This window comes from Corvus hawaiiensis, chromosome 9 (assembly GCF_020740725.1).
Source record: "Corvus hawaiiensis isolate bCorHaw1 chromosome 9, bCorHaw1.pri.cur, whole genome shotgun sequence".
Taxonomy (NCBI): Eukaryota; Metazoa; Chordata; class Aves; order Passeriformes; family Corvidae; genus Corvus; species Corvus hawaiiensis.
This window is the reverse complement of record NC_063221.1, coordinates 10,487,335-10,500,006: the sequence shown is the minus strand read 5'-3', so window position 1 is coordinate 10,500,006 and position 12,672 is coordinate 10,487,335. Positions and strand designations below refer to the sequence as shown.

The 12,672-nt window shown below is 42.0% G+C and overlaps 1 protein-coding gene across 4 annotated transcripts in view; it reads right to left on the bottom strand.

Moving 5' to 3' along the window:
• CRB1 (crumbs cell polarity complex component 1) overlaps nt 1-12,672 on the bottom strand; it is a 143,969-nt gene that overhangs the window by 108,132 nt on the left and 23,165 nt on the right. For all 4 annotated transcript variants that reach the window (XM_048312179.1, XM_048312180.1, XM_048312177.1 and 1 more), the window contains exons 2-3: nt 7,869-8,453; nt 2,096-2,291 (exon numbers count right to left, since the gene is read on the bottom strand). In XM_048312179.1, the coding sequence (XP_048168136.1) occupies nt 2,096-2,291; nt 7,869-8,453 (781 nt within the window). The remainder of the gene's footprint in view (nt 1-2,095; nt 2,292-7,868; nt 8,454-12,672) is intronic.

The window sequence follows — 12,672 nt, the reverse complement described above, 5'->3', positions numbered from 1 at the left end:
GTTCAGCTTTGTGGTGAAAGCTTTTTTTCCTGGCTGTGTCCAAGCTACTTTTCCCTTTGGTTCAGAATCCTGGAGCAGTGAGGAATATCCAGAACTCACTGCTTAATGTGCAGCCCTACCTGTGTGTCTTTTTTCTTGGGTATCTTTTAGCATTTGACATTGCTGGCGACCTTCAGGGATTCTGGAAGGTGCCCTGCTTGTGAGCAGGCTACAGCTGAGCAGGCAGATGGCTTTTTATAGTAAGACAATTTTGATCCTCTACCTAGCATATTTTTTTGACTTCTTGTTTGATGTTCTCACAATCTGCAGAAAGCAATACATGTAGATGTTCTTTCCTATGGAATCTCCTATGAACATTAGAGCTCCTGGCAATATTTCCTATAGAAAAAAATACATGGAGCATGCAGAGGTATCCTCTGTGCCTAGGCACACTAGATTTTGTAGTCCAGCTAAGTCTGTAAATTGTTGAGTTTAAATAAGAACATTCACTTACGTGAAAATGTTTCTTTAAGAGATCAGCTCATACTTTGTTGCATTCATGAAATGGATGATCGCTGGAAGATCAGTCTGAAATTTGGGAGAGAATTTGGTTTGATGTTTGTGTTTACATTGCACTAAATTCATTGCCTTGTACACATTTCTGTGAGAGCTGGTGGCAGACACCAAAGCCTCAGCTGTACTGTAGATTATTCAGAAAAGGAAAACTCCTGCGTAAAGACCACAATTCTTCATTTATCCCCAAAAATACACATAAGAAAGGAAATTGCTGGGCACCCTTCTGTTTTGAATTGCTTTGTTGTCCATTCCTTTCCATCACATAACAAATACGGAAAGAGCTCCAGTTGTTCTCCAGATACCCTGCAGTATTACAAGCCAATTAAAATTGGTCTTGCATGTACCTCAGCTTTAGAAGCCAGGAGAAAACTGAGCAGGATTAAGTCTGGCCTGAATGAGCATCCCAGTTGTTCACCTCACATGTGTATCCTCAAAAAGCTTCCAGGTTACTACACAGGTCTGTGAGCGAGTCAGGTCCAAGGTGACCCCCTCTCCCTGCTGTCATGCTTTAGCTACACTGGAAAATAATAAATTGCTTTGTCCTGCTCAGAGCTGTTCAGCGCTGCTGAAAAGAAGCTCCACAAGGTGGGTGCCATGTCACCACACTGAACAAAAGCTCATTCCCAGAATATGATCTCTTCCCCCCTTACTCAAGGCAAGCATGTCTTTTGCTGGCGTGACTTTTAGACTGATTTTTGGGGCACCAAAGTCTTCAGAACTGCTCTATAAAAACTGGAAAATACGCAATAAAGGACAAATCCTATACTGGCAAGAGGAGCACCTGCATGAATACACTTGGGAACTTTCAGACTGAGCTTATATGTGTGTTCAGTTAGGGAAGCTCGTGCTGAGTCAGAAAATCCAGTACTGGTGAGTGAATTTCAGAGCTCTGCTTAGACCTCTGCGTGGGGCCAGTAACTGTAGATGGAGAATCTCACTTTTCCATTGCCTTGTAGTCTCCTTCTTTTTTTATTACTGTTATTATTTTTTTGCCCATGGACTGCAGGTTGTTTTGAAAAAGTAGCTGTTGTACTGTATACCTGTAAAATTTCTGACATATTTCCTAATGATATGTATTACTATGGTTACTGTTACTACAGTTTTTCTCTGCCTCTCTCTTCTAATCCTTCTGTCTGTCAGTGTGGGCAGCTGCTGTTAGAAAATTCAGTTTTATACAATCTCACATCTTTCTTGGAAACTAAAGTTTGGTAAGCATTAGAAACAGAATTCATATCTGAATGACAGTACTAACAGCCAGCAAAACAGCGTGTTGTAAATATTTAAAGTACAAATATGAAAAATATATTTATTGGTCAGTCTTTGCCATAAATGTTGTGTTGTCTTACTGGCTCTGACACCAGACTGGTATTTTCTAATCCTTTTCAGATCGAAACTGAAATTAGCACAGGACCAAGAGGTGAAATGTAGAATTTCGAAGGAAATGAGCTAGCCGGCAGGGCAGGCTCCCGTAGCGTTGCCATCTGCAGAGGCAGGCACCAGGAGCACCAGGCTCAGCCCTGCCCAGGGCTGGCAGACCTACCCGTTGGCACCGTCCGTGCAGTGTCCCCCGTGGAGGCAGGGCTGGCTGGAGCACTCGTCGATGTCGGTGTCACAGAGGTCCCCGAGGAAACCCTGCGTGCAGGAGCAGGAGAAACTCCCCAGGGAATCGTGGCAGGTCCCCCCATTCAGGCATGGCTGGGACAAGCACTCATCGATTTCCAGTTCACAGTTTGTACCTTCAAAAGCAGAGAAAATAAACCCCAGGCTTAGGAGACAGCTTTGGAAATCTCGGCAAGGATTGCCTGAAGTACAATTGTCACATAATCCTTTTTCTTTACACAATTGCCTGGTCTTTAAAGGCATTTCCTCCTCAATGTGCTTTGCAAAACTAGTTTTTTCAAGGCTGGGCAGAATTTACAAAAGAACAAGCCAGCTGTTTTCACAAGAATTGGTTAAATAACTTTTTCTGTTAGCTTGAACACGGAGGCAGGGTGAACTGATTTTCAGTTTATTCAAACGATGCTACTATCCTATTTACATAGTACAGAAGTGACCAGTAGTTCATTGATCTTATAAGAGTCCATTTAAATTTGGACTTTAAATGGACAATTCACAATTGATTGAATTCATTGGGAAGTGTCTTGTTTAGCAGTGGATTATTGGTTAATTTTTTTAAGGCTCATCCATGTTCAAATAAATGGGTCTGTGGTGCCATGTTTGCAACTGGTTGGAATCTTGGAGTTGCTCTTCAGAGATAATTGATGGAAATAAATGACTTCTAATATGAGTTTACAGCTATTTATGATGGTTGGCAGGTTAAATATACACTCCTTTTTCTTACCTCTAGCACAGTCCAGAAGACACTAAGAAAATTGAATAATTAATGCCTTGCAGCTTTGATTATTTCAGGCTTTTGTATGCTTATGCACTTAATTAGTGTTTTGAGCAATAGAGTAATATTTTCAAATAATTTTCAACTGCCAAATCAATTTGTTTTAGCAGCTACAGTATCAGCCACAAAACAGATGCAAAGTGGCAAATTATAATGAAGAAGCTGCTTTGAAGTGGATTTCCCTATTTTTTTATTTGGCTTATCAAAGTAGCAGCAGTATTGAAAAGTTTTCAGGGGACTTTCCTACTTGAAAGAAAAACTGCAGCCCTGAATGGGTTTTTTTTTGTTGTTGTTTTTTCTTTGTAAAGGTGAAGTTTTCAGTACAAGATAATGGGGTAGACTTTCAAAAGAAGGAATGTTTGATGGTGAGTATTACCCTTGCAATTTATGTACAAGTTCACCTCTAATTCTCTCTTTATGCTTTTTACCAGCTCTGCACTGCTGTAAAATTTGTACGTTGTAACTCTGAGCATCTTTCTTAAAACACATAGATCGATAACATTTAGCACTGTTACTTCATGACTAATTTATTTTGATGCTTGTGAGCATCTTCATTTTAAAAAAATAAATCTGTACTATGGATAGGTACCAGGAAATACCTTAAAATGCCAAACCGAAATTTGCAGATGTTGACTCATAAGCATTTTTCATTGTATTTAAACATTAAAGTGCAAGTTCCTATTTTCAGCAGTTGAGAAATAGTTCCTTGAGCCCACATAGTGGATGGGGAAGCTGCCAGTGGCGTGCCTCCAGTTCAAGGTTCAGTGCTCAGCTAACCACTACTTCCAGCGGGAGCCTGCCGCGAGAGCCCGGCACAGGAACGCTCTCTGACGGCTTTATGGTAATGTACATTACAGCCAGATATAGTAAGCAGTCCCTCTGTGGTCATTGCCCTGTGAATTCACTGTAATTATAAACAATGTGTTTGCAGAAGTGTGTCTAGTGACCGTAAATCTGCCAGAGCTTGTTAACAGCTTACTGCGAACACTAAAAATCATGTGACAAAACAAGCCCTGTTCAACTGATCCTCAGCTCAGCCAAATTTAAAACTACAGGCCTGAGAACAGCCTGACAATTAACATGAGAACATAGCGTTGTTGTTTTGGTTCATGTCTTTTATCTATCAAGCCCAGTAACCTGCCTTCGGCAATGTTGCCTCAGAAGAAAACTTCTCCCTGTATAATGCATCCAGCCAATGCGATCTGCCATGCAGACGGGGGGAATCCCTTCCTAGCCTCTGCTGAGTCTGCTGTCAGGCTTTCTTAGATGTGTAGGAGAGAGATGAAAAGATTAGATCTGCATTTTCACCTCAGTCTAACGTTCTGTCGTAAATATGCTGTATGCCAAATATCATATGCCAGGCGGGAAGGAGAGCGCCAGGGAGCCCCACCACAGATATTGCACAGGACTGCACCACCACGAGCTGAGGCTTCCCGGGGTATCCTGGAGCAGGCTGCGCATCCCAGCATGTACCAAACCACACAAATGGTTCGAATTGAAAAGCTGGGAGGGTAGGGGGAAGTCACATTTGTAACTTGCGCAGTTTCTCTGAAGAACCAGGGTCATTTCTTATACTGCATGCTTCTCCAGTGAGTCCTACAGTTCACTTCTTTCTACAGCCCCAGTCAATAAAAAGTAAATGCAAGTGAGGATGAAGGACACACAGTCAATGTTTTCAAACTCGCGTATCTACAGAGAGAGTGTAAAATCACTTTCTGGTCAAAGGTACTAGGGATTTGCTGGCTCAGTGTACTTCCGTGAGGACCTGCACATTTTTAGTATGGCTGGAAACTAATAACAAGGTCACCTTTTCTGCTCTCTTGCACTAAAGTGCTGTACCCGGGCCCAGCAGGTACAGAGGGCTGTCACCAAATTCCTCATTCTGCATATAGTAATCTTGTGTGCCATTATTAGGACGGAGAGTATCATGTGGCTATTTTATAGGCACCAGGTTTGAAGGGACAGGAAGAGTTACATCAGAAATTAGACAGAGGGAGAAGTTGTGTTTCTTTCATTGAGGCTTGTCCCTTTTGAGCTTGGGAATCTCAGCAGAGCTGAATACCTGGCCTGGCTAGGACACAAGATGGGGAGTGCTGGTTTGGAACTGGAAAGGTGAGGAAGGGAATGGGGTTTGCACTGCTGGCAATTGCTGTTGGATAGATCATGTTGTTTGCTATTACATCCACAATGACATGGACATGAGCTTGCTGGGAAGTGAGACCTCTACCTGAGGTATTTCATCCCATGGTAGAGCTGCTGTGCCTCTGCTTGCCCTTTAGTGCCTGAGATTTATTTATGACGCATCTACCCTTAATACTTGCATGGCACATACATATTGATGAGAATACTGAATGAAAACTTGGAGATCTATCAGGAGCAATTTCCTTATGTTCTACAGACATCATCCCAGCGATAGTTACCTCATAGTAACAGGTAATGCACAAAGAACAAATCCAGCTCATTGCACCTATTTTGTCTGCCACTGAAACTCTTTCTCTTGCTGTCTTAGACTGAGGCTGGGTTTTGGAACTGCTGTGCACTCTTTAGAGTTCACCCTGGAATGTTCACTGGCAATGGAGTACTGGCTTCAGCAAGGTAATTAAAGCACGTAGCTGTGGGTAATAACAGGCTCTTACACCATGCTCTGTTGGGGTGAATTAAAAGCAAGTGCAATTAGCCCAATGGAGGAAAAAATGCAATTGATTAGGGTAGCCAGCAAAACTTCAACAAACCAATTGAACTTCATTATTTAACAGCTGTGTGACACATGTCTTGTAAATAATTTCACACATGCAGAATTATCATAGAAATTGCAGATTTCATGCTAAATTTTCCAGTCTCTGGCTCTTGGTATGTTCTAAGCTCTTCCATTTGTATAAGAATTATGTGTGACATTTCTCAGCTATTTTAAGAAGTGCTGCAGCATACCAGTCACACAAAATAGCAGTAATAGTCCATGAAACAAGTGCAACAGCAGCCAGTAACTCATGCATTTGGTTAGCATTGCAGCTGTAGATTTACTATACCTTCTTTACCTGCATATCAAGAGACATAACCCTTTTTTACATCTTAGGGAAATGAGATGAGGCTGGATGACTTCCCACAGTAATTCATGGTGTCAGGCCAGGATAATAATGGTTGGCAAGGTCCCCTGACGGGGTAAATGAGGGGTTTTATTACCACTGGGGGCACCTCGAGGCTTTCATCCAGTAATCCCTCTGGCTTGTGCATTTAGCAAAACTCCCAGCAAGGTGCAAAAAAACAACAAAAAAGAATGCTTCTGATAAATCATTTTGTTAAGTGGCCTTTTAAAGCTGACGTTTTACTGCTGGAGGAATGGTCTGATACTCCTCTATACAATTCCTATGATTAGTCTCTGCTGCTGGAAGTGGTGTTGGAGCTGTATGTCAAAACACTGCAGCCTCTTCTGGTGTGTATTTTAGACCTCTTCTCCTTCCTTGGTCCTCTCCTCATTTCTTAACTCTGCTTGTGCGAAGTGTGGAGCTTTGGTGATTTTTTGGTGAGAGAAAGAGCACCAGCTTGGGAAACAGCAGAATTTCATGACGAAAATGGAGCAACTCCAGCAGAGTGAGTTTCCATCAGCAGTTTGTGTTGACCTAAATTTTCATTTCTTTTTGTTTGGGCTTTACTATTTCATTGAGTTTTCTCTCCCTTTGTCTCTAAGGTGGATATTCTGCCTCTTTCAAACCAAGTTTCTGGGCTATGGATCTAGGCCTGGACCCCACTAACAGCGCCAGTTAAACAAATACAGTTTCCTGAATACAACAGGAGGTCTGGGCTGAGTCTGATCATTGCAGAGTAACCATGCTGCTTGTTAATAGGTTTTTCCTTCCTCCTGCTCTTTGGCTTTCCCCCAGTTGTGTAGTTTTCTCCTCAGCTGGCCTGGGCTCCGACACCCGCTGGCAGCAGCAGGGTGGCAGGAAGGTAACAAGCTTCCTTCAAATAACATTCTCCATGCTCATAAGGGATATTAACCGAGGGCTGCCTTCCAACGAGTGCTGTGTTAGACACAGGAAAGCTGCTTTTTACCTCTGACTTCCCCTCCCGCATGGGGATTTGGGGATGGAGCTGTAAACCACATCTCTTATTTCTTATTCATTTGACTCACTTGAAGCAATAGCTGTTTTTTCTCCCCTTTTTGCCGTATGACTATTTCTTTTCCTCTGCTTACCTGACTGGCAATCTATCACTAAAATGCCTCCCCTTTTCTCCTTTTAATGATTCAGTGTGCTACCTCTCACAGTCCTACCCCTGAATACAGCTTTGAAATTTGAAGGGAGCTGTCTTCCAACAAGAATTATGTGCTTTCCAGTAGAGGAACTAGGGAAGAAAAATCACACCTGTACTTTAAAAATGGAGCTACATAAAATGGGAGTATCAAAAAATGGGCAGTTTGGGAACATAACACTTTTCTTTCTATGTAACTTGCCTGCTGTTCTAGTTGCAAATGAGTCCTTTGTTTCTGGGAAGGACAGAGGAGAGAAATTTAATGTGAAATGTCTAGGTTTAAGGGTAGAATTTGTCTACTTGGATCTAATTTTTAAATCTGTCAAACATAGGTTTTGATCTTCAGAAAGAAACTAGACATAGCACTCCAAAGAGAGCATTTTGAGAATGTTTCTTCTAAAAGGAAAGCCCTGTGACATAGCTTGGTGTTCACAAAACTGCCGTGTAGATTTTGGTAAATGTGAGATTTCTTTAATCCTTCTCTTTCTGATATCAGTAGTTCACAGTGATGTGGTCATCCATAATGTACCAACAGCCACCAGTGCCGAAGCTGAAGGCAAGGTGGTAATACAGATATGGCTAAATACATGTGTGGGTGAGAGAGCTGAAGTTGGAAGGTGAGTTATGATGGTTCTACACAACACAAAGGATAGGTTGCTTTAATAGTGCTTACCTGTGTAGGCCAGGGGACAGAGGCAGTCATAGTGCCCTATCTGGTTGAGACACGTTGCCCCGTTCAGGCACGGATCTGAGGCGCATTCATTCACTTCCAGGTCGCAGTGCTTGCCCTGGTAGCCTGGGACGCAGAAGCAGGAATACTCGTCCACGCCGTCCCTGCAGAGCGCTCCGTTGCGGCACGGCTCGGAGGTGCACTCATCCAGATCCATCTCGCAGAGCGTCCCGGTGTACCCCGCCCTGCAGAGGCAGCTGGGCCCGGCCAGGCCGCTTTGGCAGGTGCCCCCGTGCTCGCATGGGTTTGTGTCACAGGCACTGTCAGCTCTATCACAGGTAGGTCCATCATACCCAGCAGGGCACTCGCAGGTAAAGCTGAGGTTTCCAGCAGAGCCTAGGCAGGTAGCGTTTTGGAGACAAGGGTTCGAGGAGCAGGGGTTGGAGGTTTTATTGCAGAGTTCCTCCACACTGTCCACTGATGCATCTGCACAAAGGCAAGGGTCATCTTTATGGCCAGCAACACATGTCGAGTTCTTTTGGCAAGAGTTTGACAGGCACCTGGAATCATTCCTCATGCAAAGTGATTCTAGGAAAGAAACACAAAAAATCCTGAGGATTCCACAGCACTGGGAGTAACCAACAGTGAAAGAAGTGTAGTTCTTAACACAAGTGTGCTTCAAAACCAACAGCTCCAGTTGCTGGCTATTGAGAAGAAAACAGGACTGGTAACTGTGTGATGCATTAGTGGACTCGTGAAGGTAAAATGAAAACAATTATGAAAACTTGAGTAGGTTGTAATTTCCTGTTCTCGCCTCTTCCAACAGCCGTGGTCTGGAGCGTCAGGATTGCTTAACACTATATTAAGAGTATAGTTGAGACAATATTGGTGGTTGTCAACTGATATCCAACAATATGGAACACATTTAGGTAGATTTTTATATTTTTGTTTCTTTTTTTTGTTACTAGAGAAAGAAGTTGAACCACTTTTTTCAGTTCAGTACTACTTCTGTGCTGGTACCATTCTTTTGTGGTGGGTGTTTTTTTGCATTAGGTTTCACAAAGCTGTATTACTCAGATGTAGTTATAGCTCAAGTAAACAGTTCAAACCACCAGGCACCTTGATTTTGATTTGCTGATTATAAATAATAATTTGAGAGCTGTACAGCATCTCCACTACAAAGAATCTCCCAAACACTTGAGATGCAAAACAGCCTTGTGAGAGCCTTCCAGCCTCCACGGCTGGAAGGACACGGTGGACATGGTGTAAAGATGTTCCTTACTTCCTTACCCTCTGGAAACTGAGCTCCTCTCAGTAATTAAAGGCCACTTGGAGTTGCCTTGCTGCTGTAAAGAACGAAAATAGCAAGAGCCTACTTCTCAATTCCCAGTCAAGGAGGGTGAGTTACCAGCATTGTTCAGAATCCACATCTGGGATACACTGAAGCAGCTGTAGCTGGGCCAAGACTCTATGAAATTAAGCTGAATGTTCCTTTAGGAGAGAAGGCAATCCATAAGGGAAAGACTCATGAGCTGGAGCACAAAAGTTGCATTAAATGATCTATATGGGAGTCCTGTAAATAAATATTTTTTTTTTATTTTTTACTTTTAATTCTGAGTTTTGTTTGGATATATGAAGGGTATGTGTCTTGTACAACAGCAAAACAGTGTATGTTTGTGCAAACAGGATGTTGTGGATGAGCTGAACTTCTCAGATGAGTTCAGACTCATCTACCAGCAGTCTCTAATTTCTTCCCAGTTCTTGAACTGACATTCAGGAGAGCAGACACAGTAGAGATGGAGAGGGGGCACTGAAAGAGAAATGGTGAGCAGAGGTGGAGACTCTAGTAACTGGAGATAGACCAATGCTGATAAAGGCCTGGGACAGATCCCTTGAAAAGTGAGAGGCTAGGGTTGGTCACCTGAGGATAGCAACCAACCAGCCAAACATGGGGGTCTGTCAGAGAATATAAACTCATACATTTTAATCTGTTTTTTTCCTAGGAGGAGGAAGCGGAGGAAGAAAGTATCGGAAAGCTTAACTAGCTTAGGAAAGACTGCTTGTGTAGATTTGGCACTAATACAATAAATGGAAAGGCTGAAAAATTATCTGTGCATGACTGCTGTGCTTTCTGACTCGAGGTGTACACAGGAGCAGCAGTGCCTCTAAAAATTAAAAGCACCAATCTGAATGAACTTGATGTTCCTTAATAGGTACTATTACTGAGCCAAATAACTAATTAGTACTTGTTTGAACAAGGGGAATAGAGATTTATGTAGTAACATTGATAGCAACAGTGGCACCATGATTAAAAACCAACAGTGGTCTTAAGGATTACATAGAAAGCAAGCTAAACATTGATTAGCAAGAGGAGAACTGGAGTGTTCTTTGAAGGAAAACAGGACAAAAATAGTACTTTTGGATTAGTCTGCCTTTAAAATGACCATCCCCAAACCTGATAATTATCAGTTTTGGGAGCAGCTGTTTCATCTTAATGTGGTGTTGGTTGCTCTTGCTCCAGCTCAGAGCTCTCACTGAATGCAGAAATTCAAGACATTGGTCATGTGTACTGACCTGCACTACTGTCAGCAGTAATTCAGACCCTTCTCCTCAGCACACCCTCACTTATGTTCTGATGTCCTGGTTGACGTAATTTCGTGGTTTACCCATGCATTTAGGTTTTTTCTTTAGCCTGGATAATACAGAGTTTTCTGCAATCTATTAATTACACTTAAAATGAGCAAAACTGTGTTCCTTAGCAAATTCTGCATCCCGCATTTTCCTTGCAAAATTTTAGAGAGCTTTCCTTTCAGTCTGTGTACCTACTTAAAGTTCAGTAAAGTGCATGTTTGGGGAAACATTGCAAATTTGAAGAAACTAATTATGATCAAGTTATAATGTTGTCTAACTGTTGTACTGTGTAAGCTACAAGAGGTGAGGTCAGTCATTCAAGTGCTTTCTTACACAGGACCACGGTGACATGAGAAGCTATGTAGTTAATTATTACTGCTTTTCCAGAGATAATTTGCATGCAACAGGCTCAGTTTGTTATAATGACTGTGAGAGGACATGAAGCTTTTGCCAGTCTGCAGTTTTGATAGCAACAGAGAAGCTGTGAGCACTGGTTAAAAACCTTCATAGCTCTCCAAGGCAGTAAGAGTGGATGGAAAATGAGGGAAGGGAAAAGACAGCCTTGAAAGTACAGTCTGTATGCAGTGAAGGCAACCAGTTTGTCTCCAGGGTGACATCACTATGGGAAAAACATGAAACAGAAAACTTTTCCTGGATTTTTTTTAAAGCACTATTTTAATTTCAACTCTTGTAGCTTTTATAAAACTAATTTCTTATGCAGAAATTGCCAACAGACAATTCAATAAATCCAATACTTCCTAGAGGATACTTTTGTCTGATTTGTACAACAAGTTCATAGTGAAAGAGTAACATTTTTTGAGTTCTATCTTCATTCTAATGCACTGTGCCATGTTTTTTTATGATTTGTACAGTTTTTGAGGAACACAGGAGTTCTGAAGGTCTTAGCAGAGATGCAGCCATGCTGAGTTTTAGCTTACTTGTGGTTTAACAGCTGGGACCAAGAACTTTTGTTAGGAGTACTCTGTAGCAGTTTGTCTCAGAAGCAAAGCTGCATCTCAAAAAAGTAACCACCAAAAGGTATGCAGTTATCACGCCATGCTTATCAAATGGTATGCAGTTCACCAGGACGTTTCCATGACTTTTGTTTTTTTTAAAGATCATGTTCCTAAATGATGTGTTTCAGCTAATCCTTGGATTCTGGACTGCTAGCTCAAACACCATTTCCCATCTATTTCAGGTAAGTTATTTTTACTGCCTCCTTTGTTGCCCTATGGAAACTGAGTTTCCCTGCTGCTCTGGAGTGATGTGGAAGGATGGAGTTGGGAACCTCCTGAGCTGAGAGCTGCGTGGAAAGAGGATGAAGAGTATGACAGGCGGAAGCTCCTGCATGCCCTGTGGTGCAATGTGAGGATGCAAAAGTCTGTCTCAGTTTAGGCAGATGCCTAAAGGATATTCTCTTCCTCATTCACAGAAGGACCTGCAAAGGGACAGAAATGTTTCAGTGGAGCTTGATTTTTGGCCAGATTGTGGAAGGATAACCAGGAAAAGCCTCATGCTCTACCTCAGATGTGCAGAGGAGTCGTTTTTCATTCCTAAGCAATTAAGGTCACTTCAGCAGTGACTTGTTCTGACAGAGTCTTAAAACTTGTATGTAATGTTAGGAAAACTGGAAACAAAATGCTGATCACTTTGGATTTACACTGACTGACACTTGAGGTAATTATCAGTCTCTTTATAAACAGTGGTACATTAATCTAATTACGAGAGGATTTAGTGCCAAGCGTTTTGCCCCATGGTTAAATCCTTGAGATGCAGATGAGATGGTTGGCAGTGAAATTCTTTGCAGTAAAGCTTGCCATCTACTGGCACATCATCCATATTACCAGAAACATGGCAATACCTGCAGCTTTTACAGGAACTGGCGCAAATGACTTAATGTAAGAAATGCCAAGAAAAAGACAGTTTTAGCTTTGTTTTTTTGCTGTTGGATGAGATTATTTAAATTCATTGAAGTGATCTTGTTAGTGTAGGAATAACTGAGCTTATAGTGCTAATCAACACTAAAACCACGATTTTGTCTGGTAAATGCTTCTGAAAGATCGGAAACCACTGTAGTGATACAAAACAATTTTTATGATGCTAGAAGTGCATGGCAATGAGGATAGAAGGTCAAAATTAAATTAGTGGAAAAGTTATCACAAACAGGGCAGGAATT